This window comes from Mustela nigripes, chromosome 5, assembly GCF_022355385.1.
Source record: "Mustela nigripes isolate SB6536 chromosome 5, MUSNIG.SB6536, whole genome shotgun sequence".
NCBI lineage: Eukaryota > Metazoa > Chordata > Mammalia > Carnivora > Mustelidae > Mustela > Mustela nigripes.
In genome coordinates, this window is record NC_081561.1 from 31,024,677 (window position 1) to 31,038,698 (window position 14,022).

Consider the following 14,022-nt stretch of genomic DNA (forward strand, 5'->3'; position numbering starts at 1 on the left):
AAGGAAAAAGGCAAAAGGCAGAGAAAACCAAAGACAGGATTTATTAAGGGCCCAGTCATCTCCTGGAAGTTAAAGGGCATGAAGTATACAAGGAAAACAATGGCATAAACAGGGTTTCTCATGGTAGGACTGTGCTGGAGTCTGAAACAGACTCTGTAACCTGGCGTACCCAGTGCAGGTATGGGGAGTTTCCCTGCTCCACAGGCAATGCAATCACCTCAGCCACTTCGTAAGGGTGCACAGAACTGTGAAAACATGGGGGGCAGGGATCACTCAAAGATCTACCTAAAGGAGCCCACCCCCGAGACTGCCCAGCAAGTGCCACCCTCACCACTACCCACGTCCAAGTTCTCACCGAACAAAATCTGTCAAAGCGGGAACCAAGGAACTTTGGGTTTTAATCATCTGTGAAGCAAAATACAAACACGACTGAATCAAGGAATGGGGCTGATTTCAGGATCTCAGGTGAGGGAATGGGGTCAGGGTCAGGGAATCCAGTTTTCACTGGATGGGGAAATGTTTCTCACCATCAGCACCTCATTGTCCTCCTCAATCTTTCCTTTCCACTCATAGCTGAAAAGGTCAGGGAAGAGTGTTGAGGGAGCAAAGATTGCCCTCAAGGAAAAGCACTGCCAATCAGCCCCTAGAGTTAGGCTAACCCCCCAACTCCTATAAGGACTCACATGGATGTAATCTGAGGGATGAGGTTAACGCAGGCTGCCAGGCGCTTCTCCACCACAGCCCTGAAGGAGAAGAGAGAGCCCCATTCAGAACGCCCCACGACCCGGATTTTTGCACTGGCAGCCCAGAAGCACGGTTCCAAAGCCTGAGGTCAGGCAGGAAGCTGCTGCACTCTTCTCTCCCACCCGCAACTCGCTCCTTCCTCGCTCCACACCGAGGTCCCCACCTGGCGATCTCCTTGGCGACCTTCTCGTTGGGGCAGGTGACAAAGGCTGCAGAGACCGAGCCGGGAACATAGCCGGAGCTCGAGGCGGGCGGGGGCTGGGACGGGGGGCTTCCTGAAGCCATGGACAACAGAGCTCGGGGGAGCAAGAGAAGGCGGGAGGCCACAGGCAGCAGCGCCGGCATCCAAAGAAGCGACAGGAGCAGAGCGGCCTGGGAGCACGAAATGAACAGGGTGTCACCCCACAAATACCCGAGGAAATTGCATCTCGGGAACCCTTGACTTGGATACACAGGCTCTGCCTTCCCTCTTCTGCACCCCGAAAGAAAAGGTCCCTGAAGCTGGGAGAGAAACTTGAGAAATTAAGGCAGACTCGGTCTCCACTCCCTCCTCAGGAGCCAACCTCTAAGATTTGGGGTGAGGGTGGTGGTCGAGGCTTCGAGGACCGGAAGGGACGGGGCCGGTCACTCACCCCTCCGCCGAGCAGGATTGCGGGAGCCCGCCCCCCGCTCATGCAGCCTATGCTGGTTGAGGAGGGTTGAATATCAACAACCGCACGTAACGCCGCGAAGGGACCCCAAGCCCAGGAAGAGCGGCCTCTTCTTACCTGGGTCGCACCCACGTGATAAGAAAACAGGGCACACCACGTGACAGTAGAAGCCCGCCCGAACTTCCAGAGCCAGCCAATCCTGGCCCACACGTGGCCCACCTTGCCCCGCCTCGCTTCGGGGGAGGAGCAAAAGGGAATTTGGCCAATCGAGGGCCGGTTCTGCAGTCATGCACGGAAATGGCGCGCTCGTTTCCGTGTAAAGCGGAAACGGCCAATGGCCGGCTGAGGAGAGCCGCAGCGGCGTTCCACTGTCACGTGAGGGAGCGGGTCTGTCTCAGGCGGCTGTCCCTCAATGGGCTGCGCGAAGAGGCCAATCGCAGGCCAGTCCCGCAGGCCACGTGATGAGAGAGCTGGCGCTAGAAAGGGGGGCTGGAGACCCCGCCGACTCGATGCGTCAGGTTGTGGAGTGGGGAGATAATCCTTAAACCCCAGAATGTGCCAAGTTAGAGCCCTTAAACTGTTTCCGAGGCCTTAAGGAGTGGCAGGGTCTGAGAAGATAGAACCTCAAGGGCTGAAGAGAGCGCCCCCTGCCTCTTTGGTTAGAAGTGACATATGCCTAAGTTGGGTAATGAACCATAATCTGAGAAACCAGCTGTCCCTGGACAGGGGATAGGATAATGGTTAGGCAGGGATGGGCACGGCGACACGATGGCTAGTTGGGAAAGATGCATTTTAAAAGGACAGAATGAGCCCTGCAAATGGGATAGAGGGTGATGAAAATGGGGCTGAGGGTAATTCAGCCTTCTTAACTGAAACCCCCAAAGGTTGAGACAGACTGGTGAATGGGTGGGGGGTGGAGAAAGGGAGAAAGAGGGCTTCAGGTTGGGGATATGGAGGACTCCAGGAAGTAGTGATGGTCCTTTTGTCCCTTACCCCTCTCCTATTTAATTCTCTAGGAGTGGTATACCTCTGAATCTTGGGTCTCCTTCCCTTAACCCATCCCCCTAGGAGCCGGGACCTGTCCTACATAACTTCCCTGGGGCCCAAGCACATCCAGTGACCCAAAAATGGAGAGAGGGGCCAATGAGAGGAGAGAAAGGTGGGAGGAGGCAGCAGAGAAAAGGCTCTTGCCACTCCCCCTCCCCGGTATTCCCCGTCCTTTCAATGTTTGGGGTCTCCAGTCTGCTGGTGGGTGTAGCTGGGCCTTTATAAGAGTTCTCTCATACCTGTGTCTCTGGGGATGGGGTCTCCCTGAGATCTATCTGTCTTTGGGTTTGGGTTTGTTTTTGAGCTAGATCTCTGTAGGGCCTTTCAGTATTTGCAGTGGATCTTTCTTGGGACTAAGTTTCCTTTTTGTTTGGGGAATATCTGTTTCTGGGACTCATTACTCTCTGCGGTCTTTCAGACTCTTCTTCATGAGTTCGGGGTCTCTGCATTCTGTATCTCTGAGCTGCATGAGTGTCTGTCCCTCTCTCTCTCCCTTCACCTCACGCTCAGCCCCCAGGTCTGGAGTTTATCTCTTGAGTTATCAGTCTCTGAATCTGCAGTTTCTCTTTTCTGAGGTAGGAGTCTGGGGTCTGGTATCTCTCTCTGGATCTTAGTCCTCTAAGAGCTAATTCTAGGTCTGGGTTTTTTTCTGAATCTGGATCTCACCTTTTTCTTTGACTCTAGGTGTCTGATCTTGTTCCTGAAAACCACCACCTGATTCTGGAGTCCAAGGTTTCTGTAGCTGTGGAGAACCTTTTGAAACTGGACACTCATATTTTGACCTCTGACCCTTCTCTCAATAGGGGATCTGGGATTTTTTTTTCTTGAGATTGGAGTCTCTTTTCCTCGAGATTTTGAGTTTGTGCCTCAGATTAACACCCTGCCCCCCCAGAGGTGGGTAGCAAGGCATCTTTCCCTGTGGGTCTGGGGTCTCTCTGTCTCAGCATCTGAGGTCTACATTTTCAGAACTGCACTCTCTCTCATTCTGGTGTGTTTTTGAGGCAGGGGTCTCTTTCCCTGATTCTCACTGTGTAGGGGTGGGGGGTGCAGAGTCTCTCTCTCCTCCTCCTCCTGCTCTCTCTTCTGTCGCTCGCTCCCCCGCCTCTCTCTCTCTCTCTCTCTCTCTCTCTCTCTCTCTCTCTCTCCCGGCTGCCGCTGCTGCCGTTGGCTCCTATTCTCCTCCTCCTCCTCCTCTCTCCTCCTCTCCGCTCCTCTCCGCTCCTCTCTCCTCCTCTCTCCTCCTCCTCCTCCTCCACCTCCTCCTCCTTCTCCCCCTCTCTCTCCCCCTCTTTCTCTCTTCTCTTTCTCCCCCGTCCCCCCCCCGCCCCCTCCCCCCAGGCCTGATGAGCAGGTCTCGCGCCTCCATCCATCGGGGGAGCATCCCCGCGATGTCCTATGCCCCCTTCAGAGGTACGGTGGGGAGGGGAGGGGGAGGGCCAGTTGGGGGGGCAAGAGGGGGAGGGGCAGGGGTGGGGGGGGGGAGCAGAGCCAGGGCCAGGGAGGGGAGCAGCTGAAATGGAGGGAGAGAGAGGAGGACTGGGAAGGCAGGGATGGGAGCAATGGGGAAGGAGGGATTGGAGGCCAGAGGATAGGGGTAGATAGGGGCCGGAGGGGCCAGGAAACAGGCTTAGAAGGGGGCGGAGGGCAAAATGATGAAGGGGAAAGAGATTGCCAGAAGGGGTGGGATGATAGAGGGAAAGGTTTGGGGGAAGAGCTGCAGAAATAATTTGGAGGTGGGAGCTGAGAGATGAGGAAAATATTAAGGAAATAGACGGACAGTCTTAGGAAAGGGGCTAGGAGGGGGAAATGAAAACATAGGGGTGAAAGGAGAAGCAAAGAAGATGGGGGTAGAATACGGTGAAGGGGCCCAGAGAATGGTAGGGGGTTGAAAAAGAGAGGAGGATGGAGGGAGAGAAGAAGGGGCCAGATGGAGAGAGAGGGAGGCAGTGGGGGGTGGGGGGGATGGAGGGTCCAGATGGAGGGAAGAGAGGAGAGAGGGAATGGGCTGGGGGAGGAGAGACCAGGGCAGGGGGAGGGCCAAAATTATGTGTGTGTTTATTGAGGGGGGAGGGGGCAACAGAAGTAAGATTGAGTGATGGAAGTAGAGGGCAGGTTAGGACCCTACCCCAGACTCTGACCCTCCTTAAGGCTTTTGACCAGTGAAATGTAACCCCTGGGGTCCCATCTACCCCCTTCACTTCACCACTTGTTACCCCCTCCCCCACCTCCAATCCCTATTACCATTCCCCCTCCCTCCTCTGGTGTCCATCACCTATATCTTTCCCCCCATATGGTGTCCGTTCCTTATATGAGTCCCCCTTCTGTCCTTCACTTGTATCAGTCCTTTCTCTGGTCCATTCTCTCTCCCTCTCTTCTGTCTGGTAGCTCCCGTATATCTCTACCACTTCTTCACCTGTCCTTCATGACCCCCTTGTCCTAGTACCCCTGTTAGGTATACCTCATTTCTTCTGCCCCATGTCCACTTGGGCTCTTCTGGTATATTTCCTTGTCCCTAGGGATTTACTCTCCTTTCTCCCTTCTTTTCTCTTGATCCGTCCCTATGATTTGTCCCCTAGCCCATCCTCTGTCCCTACCCCATTCCCTGCCTTGTTGCTGCAAGTCTGTGCCTACCCACTTTCCCCTAATACCTCAGCTCTTTACCACCCAGTCCTCTTTTCTCATCTCCTCTACTTCCTGGGGTGTTGGAGATTTGGGTGCAAAGATGCAGGTTTTGATGGTTGGAACAGGACCTAGAAGACCTCATCTGAGCCCTGTGGGACTTCTTATCCTAGTAAATTTTTCCCTTTTCTCAGCTGTGTTAGTCTGTCTCTTGCATCTGCTTCCCGGAATCATCCTTACTTAAGTCTAGACAGTGTGTGTGTATGGGGGGGGGGGTTCCAGAGTTGCTTCTGAGCTGAGTTCCCTGGGGCCTTCCCTGCTCCCAGGAGGAAGGTGTCCCCTGATCTCTAACCTGCCACCCTGTGGCCACAGGCTGAACCAGCCCCTCCCAGAAAGATCATATGGATCAAGGGCTTTCTCCACCGGGAGTCCTCAGAGCCTGAGTGCAGCCATCGCTTTGCCTGCAGCATGTGCAGCCTCGGAGCCTAGGGGGGACTGGTGATCTCTGTATCTAGAGGGTTTCGGATAGACTCTCTGAGATAGCTTTGAGATAGTGAAAGTCTCAAAGTATTGGGATTTCTAAATAAATGTATTCTAGGGGTTCATCTCTGACTCTGATCTGCAGGTTGGGTAAATTTGAAGAACACATTCATAGAAAGGGGCTAGATTTTTCAAAAACTTTTCTACTCAGGTAATCAGTTAGAATGGAGCTTAATGACCAGTTCTTTTCCTTCATGATACCCATGATGAATTATCTTGTAAAGGTGACAGAATTTGATTTTTCTTCCTCTAAATTCTTTCTCACGGCGATACCTTAAACCTATTTTCTCTCACTTTGAGGTCTCCAATTTGATTTCTTTCTTACTTCCATAGTGCCTCTTCCCTGTGTCCCTTTGATGGTATATGGCATTGGGATTTAAAAGAGAGACAGTGTGCAGAGATAAGGGTGAGGGAAGAACAGCTTAGTTGGGTAAGATGCCCCTGGGGGCATCTCTGAGTATGGGCAATGCTTGGTCTACTGTTTGTCCCCACCCCCAGCTTGAAATTTTGGAGGCCCCCTCTCTGTCCCAGGCCTGGATTTTCTATTCTTCCTTCCCCATTTCTTCCTCAAGCTCCTCACTGTACCTTGGAGAGTTTCCTCACCGGTGGAGTTGGCTTCCATCCTGTCCTTGGAGACTAGGAGAAGTAAGGGGTCGTTATGGAATCTTTGATCTCTGGGCATGGAGTGGGAAAAGAGATCAATTCAATCTCTGTTCATCCTTCCTCCTCACTCTCTAGCCCCTCCCAAAACCAGATGTTGGCAAGACCTATCCTCCCCCTACCACCAGAAGAACCAGAATTTTCCCAGAGTTGAGCAGGGCTGGGCTAGAGGAGGAGGGAGCTGAGAATAGAGAGGCAGGAGGAGAGGCCCTCTCCTGTCCCAGACTTTGTGAACTGGTAAGCTCCCTCACATCTTCTCTTTTCCAGATGTTTAGCTTTCAGAATTTCATGCCCAAATGTTCCTATACCCCTGGCGCCATTCTTCTTTCCCACAGCTGTGTAGCTTTCTCCTCTCACTCTCTTATAGCTGGGGAAGCCACCTTCCCTCCAAGTCCTTGTCTTCTGTGGTTTTTTGGGTGCCCTCCCTCTTCCCAGGCCCACTGCCACCACCATTCTATGTGCTTCTCTTCTGCCAGTTCTGCTGCATCTTCCCTCCATCTTTTCATTTTTTGGGTGTGGAGAGCACCACCACCTTTCTCTGCCTCTCAATGTGTATGTACCCTTTCTGTCATGATATAATTCCCCTCCCTGAACCGCCCCTCTATATTTTTTCCTGCAGTCTACAGAGCCCCCATGTGATGTGATTTCCCCTCCCCTCTCTCCTCCCAGATATATAGGCTTGTCTTCTGTTCCTTTAAATAAGTTACCATGTGCCTCACCCCCATCTGTGATCTCCAAGGCGGGTGGGGTCTTATTCTCTTACTTTGTGGACTCTCTTCTTGCCATTTTGGGCCTCTGTCTCCTAAGTGCATAGAACCTCCCTTACCATTTCTGTGTGTCTCTGTCCCCCCCAGATGTACGGGGACCCCCTATGCACCGAACCCAATACGTTCATTCCCCATATGATCGTCCTGCTTGGAACCCACGGTTCTGCATCATCTCGGGGAACCAGCTTCTCATGCTGGATGAGGACGAGGTGAGCAGAGTGGGAAGGTTGGGGAGACTTCTGGGTAGCATGGGAGAATGTAGAAAGAAAGATGAGGAAAATCCTCATTAGTGAAGGGGTGAGAGGTACAGAGAAGGCAAAGGAGAGAGAAACATTTGCAAGTGGTCTGAGGAGGGTGGCCATTGAGGTTTGGGTTGGGGTGTGCAAAAGGGTAAACATTCTGTCACCTTCGCTGGGGGATCTTTCTGGGCCCATAGTGTTGGGGATGAGATGTGGTTCTGAAGACTTGGGGGTGGCTCCTGTTGTGGCCCTGCCCATATTGTGGGATAGGTTAGGATGGGAAAGGGAAGCTGAAGGGCTTGGAGAAGGGGTGGCAGGAAATGGGCATTGCTTTGGAGGGATCACCTCCCAAGTGGTCCTCGGGAACCCTCTCCTGTTCTTCCCCCATGCCAGCAAGACCCATCACTCATCACTCCCAGGCCTGCCCCTTTCGTGAGTGGGAACTGAGGGAAACCGGGACCAGGAAAGGGCCAGAAGGTCCTAGGAGAGATGACAGAAGTCAGTGGATCTTGGTGTGGATGGTGATGAAGACTGGGAAGGTGCCCAAGGTCAGGGTTTGGAGAGACCAGGAGAGCTTTCACCAAGGACATCAACCAGGAAAAAATATAAGGAAGGAGATGCCTGGGGAATCAGGGGAACTGAGAGTAGGGGACATTTTCTAAAGCAGTAGGAGTGGGAGAGGGACAGGGACTAGCCAGTGTGTGGGAAGTGGGGACCAAGTAGGGCCATTAGAGCCAAGAAAGTATGGGTTCTAACTGGGCACGGGGTCAGCAGTGGAGGACCCATCAGAAGAAACAATACAGATATGAAAGGTAGAGGCCCAGAGGTATGCTTTAGTGAGTGGGGGAGATTTGGGGGACCAGCTTTAGAGAGTGATAGGTAGCCTTGGAGACCAGTGAGGTGGTGAGAGGTGTTCCTGACACTGTTGGGGAGGGTGTGGTGAGGCAGGGGTAGAACTGGTTGGGGTTAACCAGGGTCTGGAGGGACCTGAGGGTCAAGGGAGAGTGTGGAGAAGCTGGCTAGAGCTTCCAGGTCACAGGGTGAAGTCCAGGTGTCTAGGGGAGGACATGATGACTTTAAAGGAAAAGGTGGTTTGGGAGTCCAAGTTTTAGGCATTGGCCATTTGAGTGATTTACTAGTGGCCGCCAGTCTTGATTAGGTTGGGGTCTGTAGGATCATTGAGGGGAACTGGAACCAATAAGAGTGGGGACTGTGGTGAGGATTGAGAGGGTGGGATAACAAAGGAATGACAGAGCTGGGCAAAAGTCCAGGGGAGGTGGCCAGCAAGCTGAGGGGCAACGGAGTGGCTAGAGTCTGGAGTGGGAAGGGTGTGGGAGGGGATGGATAGATGAGCAGTGTGTAGGGCCACAGGGGGCTGGAAGTAGGTGGATTGTGGACCTGGAGCTAGGGACTAGCAAGGTGGGGTGGTTCTTGTAGGGGTGGAGAAGATTGGAGGATTGGAGCTGGGGATGAGGCTCAGGAAGAGGGAATGGCTCAAGAGAAGGAGGCAAGTGAAAGGTTGAGCAGGGGCCAAGGGAAGGAGATGAAGGGTGGGGGAAGGTGACCAGGCCCTTTGAGCGGGGCGGGGAGGTTGGGTCCCAGTCTGGCCGAAAGCCGGGCCGTGGGAGGGAGACAAGCTGTAGATCCTGATTATAAATGCAGCTTCTGCTACCCCCGTGACAGGCACGGAGGGAGGGAAGGTGGTGAGGGAGGTGGGAGGTTGGGAGGAAAGCGGGGAGAATGGAGGAACTGAAGGTCAAGGGGAAAGGGGATTACCAGAGTAGCAGACTCCTGCGGGGTTGCGGTTAGAGCTGAGTCGGGTTTGGGAGAATTTCCCGGAGGGTGTTTCAAAAGAAATGAAGGGAGGAAAGAGGAGGATGGGACGGGAGGGAAAGGAGGGAGAGAGACTTGGAGAGAGAGGGGAAAGAGAAACCGACTCATCCCGAGATGCTTAAAGAGCGTGCAGGAGCAGGGGCCGAAGGTGGGCAGGCCCAGTGGAGAGGGAGGTTCATCCTTCCGTGGTGGGGGAGGGAAAGAGGAGGGACGGCCTGGGCCGGTGAGGTCTGACACACCCCCGCATCCCCTAGATACACCCCCTTCTGATCCGGGACCGGCGGAGCGAGTCCAGTCGCAACAAACTGCTGAGACGCACGGTCTCCGTGCCGGTGGAGGGGCGGCCCCACGGCGAGCATGGTACGGCGGCCGAGCAGGCTCTCGTGCCCCGGACAGTGACGGGGAGAGGGCTGAAGGTGGACGGGACTGCAGGGGAGGGGGGGAGTCGGGGAAATGAGGGAGCTGTCAGGGGGTGGGAGGAGGAGGAGACACGGTCTCTCATCCTGCGAGTGGGAGCCTGGAAGGAGAAGGCGCCCTCCTCTGGGATCTGGAGCGGGACTGGGGCTATGGGTGAGAGGCCCCAGTGGTCTTTGCTGTGTTTCGCTCTCTTTTTGCTCTCCAGCAGCGAAGTTTGCCTGTTTTCCTGGTGCTTGTAAAAATAGTCTCCTTAGATCTTTAGCTTCCTGTCCGTGCGCTCCTGCCCCTGCCCCTCCCAGCCCTTGGTCTGGGATCGTGGAGAGAACGACCTAGTTCCTGCCCTCCCCCCAGACCTCTGCCCCACCCCCACGCTCCTGTTTCCTTTTCCAGACCTTCTGGCCTGTGGGCCCTCCCTCTTTTCTTGCCCCCCTTTTCTCTTCTCTTCAACTGCTTCTATTTTCTGCAGTAATGTCACCCCCTTTCTCTTTTCTCTCCCGATTTCTCTTATTTTCCCCATCCCTCTTGATTCCTCTGTCGCTCCCCTCTGCTCCCGGTGGAACTTCATCAGACCCCCATCATCTCCTTTCTGTCTGTCTGTAGAGCTATCTGCTCAGTCTGTCTCTCCAACTCTCTCCCTCTCTCCATCTGTCTCTTCCCCTCCCTCCCTCTTTCTGCCCCCCCTCCACCCCCCTCTTTAGTCATTTAAAAAAAGATTTTTGTCTTCCTGAGAAGTTCGCTTAAAAGGTTTCCATGGGAACAGTGAGGGGAGATGAAGGCAGAGAACAGAGATCTGCAGCCAAGGTGCAGAGAGACGCCCTCAGCCCCTAGAAACCCCTTATCACTGCCCCCTACCACTGCATTTCCCTTCCAGGACTAGGGATCCAGTTCCTCCATCCCCCCAACCCCTGGTGACCCATTCTTCCACCAGCAGCCCCTTCCCTTAGGGATCCAGGCTCCCAGTTTCTCTTCCTCAAAGAGATCCAGTGTCCTGTCTCCATCCCTTAGCTCCCTATATATAGCCCTCTTCTGATAGGCGCAGGTCTGACTGCCCTTGAGGGCCAGCTCTGGGACCCTGGGTTGGTAGGTGGGTGGGTAGGGATGTGTGTCGTAGTCATGGAAACCTCTGACCATGGGGTAGGGGGGTGTGGAGAGCACATTTCTATGAGGCAAAGCCAGGTGGTGGTGATGGTGTCTGTCACATCTGTGTGTGCGTGTGTGTGTGTGTGTGTGTGTGTGTCATGTTCATGTCTGGGAAAGATTTGTGTGTGTGCACATATGCATACCTGTGTGTCTAGGCCAGAATGGTCACATGCTCATGGAGCATGTTTATCATATGTCGGGTGGTTGATATCTCTGCCCACATAATCCCCATGTTTCTCCTTGTCCTGAGTCTCTTGGGGTCTGGGGTCTCTGGTGTGAGTCTCCGGTGTATTTTGGGTGGGGGCATCCGTGTTTGTTTGGAGTTGGGGATGATATGTGGAGGTCGTCGTGTTGAGGGTTCAGTAGGGGTTAGAAGAGGGTCCTGGAGTATATCTAGTTGGGGGGAAGGTCTAGTGAAGAGTTGATGATAGCTGGTGAACCTCTGGGGTTTTCAGGGGGACATGGAATCTGTAAAGGGCATAGAGGATAGGCAGGGACACAGGGATCTTTAGGGGCTTGCGGGCCTGGGTCCGCGAAGGTATGTGCTGAAGCTGTGGACGCTGGAGCCCAGGAGAGGTCGCCGGACCTTTGAGGGGCCTTGGAATCCAGGGCTCCTCCTTTGCTGGGTGGAGCCGCCGCCCCTCGCTTCCTCCGCGGTTTTGGTGGGGGGTCCTGCTCGGGAGGGGATGGTGGAAAGCCCGGTTGGTTTTGGGGGTCCCCTTGCCCCCCTCCCCCGTCTCTCTCGCGCTGTCTCCGGGCGACGGGGCTCGTGACAGAGGCGGCCACGGCAGCAGCGGTCGCCTAGCAACGGCGGCGGGGCCCGGGCAACGGCGACAGCGGCGGGAGCGGCGGCGGAGGGAGCCCTTCCCGCGGCCGTCACCGCGCGGCCGGCCGTCCCGGGCCCTGCCGCCGCCCCCAACTCGCCGGGCGGCGCGAGCCGGGCCGCGCCGCCCCCTCTCCCGCCGCACCCCGCCCCTCCCCCGCGCAGGGGCGGGGCCCCTCCCCCACCGGGGACACCCCCGACCCCCCCAGGGGGCGGTGCGAGGTAAGGGCGGGGCCGGGCGGACGAAGAGCGCGCGTGGGGGCGGGGGCGCGCGTGTGCGTGGGCGCGGGGAAGGGGGTGGGGAAGCCGCGGCGGCGGCGGCGGCGGCGGCGGCGGCAGCTGCTCCCTCCGCATGTTCTCGCTGCATCTTCCGAGTGGGGGGAGTTATGGTAACTGGAGGGGGGCAGCGGAGGTGGGGGGTCGGGGACCGGCCTCTGGGGGGCCAGGGTCGCGAGCTCGCGGGGGAGGCCGGTGTGGGGTGGTCTCGGAGCCCCTTGGTGGAGACAGCAGCCCGTGTGTCCGTGTATGTGTTCGTGTCCATGCTCCTGCCCCCCGTGTGTCGATGCCATGTGTACCCGGGGCCCAGTTCCTCATGCACACATGTGCACCCAGCTGTGTGCAAGCCTGTCCTCTCTCATTGTGCCTCTGTCCGGTTCCTGCCTAGGAGGCTGCTGGGCCGGCCACTGGCCATACTGGTACATGTCACCTCTGACCCTGAGCTTGCATGTCCCTGGCTGGAGCTCACCTCCAGGCAGTCTCTTGTGTCTAGGGATGTGTGGCAGCATGAGCAAGATTTTCTCTGCCCTGGTGGCAGGTGTGTGTCTTTGCATGTGTTCCATCATTGGCCTGGGTATCTGTGTCAATCCCAGCACGGGTGTCCAGGGCGTGTCTGGATGTGGGTGGTGTGCAAGTGGGGGAAGGGAGTGCGTAAGTGAGCTTCTTGGAACCCTACTATATGTGAAACACCTTTGGGGTGGGCAGGTGTGAGCCCCTGCTCTGTCTGGGAGTGGGGACAGAAAAGGTGAAAAGGAAAGGAGTGGAGAGAAAGTGGAAAAGTGGGGAGAAAGGAGGTGAAGAGGAATGAGGGAGGTTTCGCCTGGAGAAAAGGGATAGCTGGAGAAGGGGAATGTGGGAGATGCTTGAGCCAGATTGAGGAAAAAAGAGGATAAGAGAGCTTAAGATGGGGAACTGGATGGGGATGGAGGGAGAAAGGATCTGGAAGCTGGGGAGGAGGAGTGGGGAGAGCAGAGAGGCCTGTGAGTAAAGCTGTTGGAGAGAAGTAAGGGGCAAGATGAGAGAGGCCACTGGTTCATGTAGGCTGTAGGATCAGGCTTAGTTGGATGAGGGATGGCCCCTCAGGCGTGGAGCCTGGCTCATGGTGGGGGGCCTGTCACCGCAGGGACTGTCAGTAGAGCTTCCTGTCCCCAGCACAGAGTTTTGCCCCTCATTTCTCTGCTCTGTCCAACTCTGTTCCTCATCCTGCTCTGGCAGCCTCCCTCCTTGGCTCCCCTCGAGAGCTGCCAGCTGGGTATGACAGGGAAGAAAGGCTGAAGGGAAGGTTAGGGATTTGGCGAATTGGAGGGCAGGGGGAGATTCTGTGGGTGATGGCAAGATTAGAGAGATTGAAGAGGCGGGAGTCCAAGCCCTTGCTGTGTGTGTGTGAGAGTGCGATTGTGTGTGTACACAGGGTGTGTACATGTGTGGGTGTGTGCACAATGCCTGTGTTACGGGTATGTGTAGGTGGCTGTTATGTGTGTGCATGCGTGTATACATCGTGTAGGGATGGGACTTGGAGACCCAGGATTGCAGGGTGCACTGACCAGGTTTGCTCTGTGTGTGTACATGCGTATGTGCCATGTTTTCTGTACATGTCACTGTATGCAGCATTCATAACAGAATGTCCTGTGTTTCTGTCACTTTCTTTTTTTCTACATGTTTTCCTTTTTTGTGGCAGTGAAAGTCTTTGTAAGCATTTGTGTTTGTGGCCTCCACGTACCTGTGACTTACGTGTGAATTCATGGGTCTTAGTTCCTGGTAACGTGTAAGGTTATATTACTTCCAAGAGCCAAGGAAGCCAGTTCGCAAATTGTTCTCTTTCTGTTAATTCTGTAGCTCCAAAGCAAAATTCTAGTCGATTTAAAGTTAGTCTTTGTGCCTTTCTTTATTAGAGGAGCTTGCATATGGAAGTAGCAGCTGAGTTTGGTTTCTTTGGAATGGGAGTGAGGCAGCCATACCGAAGAAATGGAGAGACTAAGAAAAAAATATCCTGGCCCCTTAGATGCATTGTTGAATGTGTCCTAGATGGGTAATTGATGCATTTGCTCCTCATTTTCTCCTCCTTGGAGAGCAATCATGGATGCTTGCGTCGGAGTCAATCAAGGACTGGGGGAGAAGAAGGGGTTGTCCTGAGATGAAGTGGATGTGGTCATACTTCTCATGTGAATGAATGATGTTTGTGCTTTCGGGGTACCAGGATACCTTGCTGTGATTGGGTCCACAGTATATTCAGGCATGTATCTTAGAGGTTAAACCAACTTCCTGTG

At 54.8% G+C, this 14,022-nt stretch overlaps 2 protein-coding genes across 3 annotated transcripts in view; one reads left to right on the plus strand and one right to left on the minus strand.

Annotated features, from left to right (window-relative positions):
* Positions 1–17: 17 nt before the first annotated feature.
* CUTA (cutA divalent cation tolerance homolog) lies at positions 18–1,613 on the minus strand. Of its 2 annotated transcripts, none has more exons than XM_059400025.1 (6): positions 1,512–1,613; positions 908–1,116; positions 684–743; positions 528–573; positions 356–405; positions 18–245 (listed from the first exon to the last, which is right to left on the minus strand). In XM_059400025.1, exons 2-6 carry the CDS (start codon positions 1,087–1,089, stop codon positions 119–121), a joined length of 465 nt encoding a protein of 154 aa, XP_059256008.1. In that variant the 5' UTR covers positions 1,090–1,116; positions 1,512–1,613; the 3' UTR covers positions 18–118. The 2 variants fall into 2 exon arrangements, with proteins under 2 accessions (XP_059256008.1, XP_059256007.1); XM_059400024.1 differs by lacking the exon at positions 1,512–1,613 and adding an exon at positions 1,377–1,505.
* Positions 1,614–3,597: 1,984 nt separating this feature from the next.
* Positions 3,598–14,022, plus strand: part of SYNGAP1 (synaptic Ras GTPase activating protein 1) — a 30,028-nt gene continuing 19,603 nt past the window's right edge. Inside the window, 3 exon segments of the mRNA XM_059400026.1 lie at positions 3,598–3,851; positions 7,115–7,236; positions 9,354–9,459. Coding sequence (XP_059256009.1) covers positions 3,785–3,851; positions 7,115–7,236; positions 9,354–9,459 — 295 coding nt within the window. The 5' untranslated portion in view covers positions 3,598–3,784.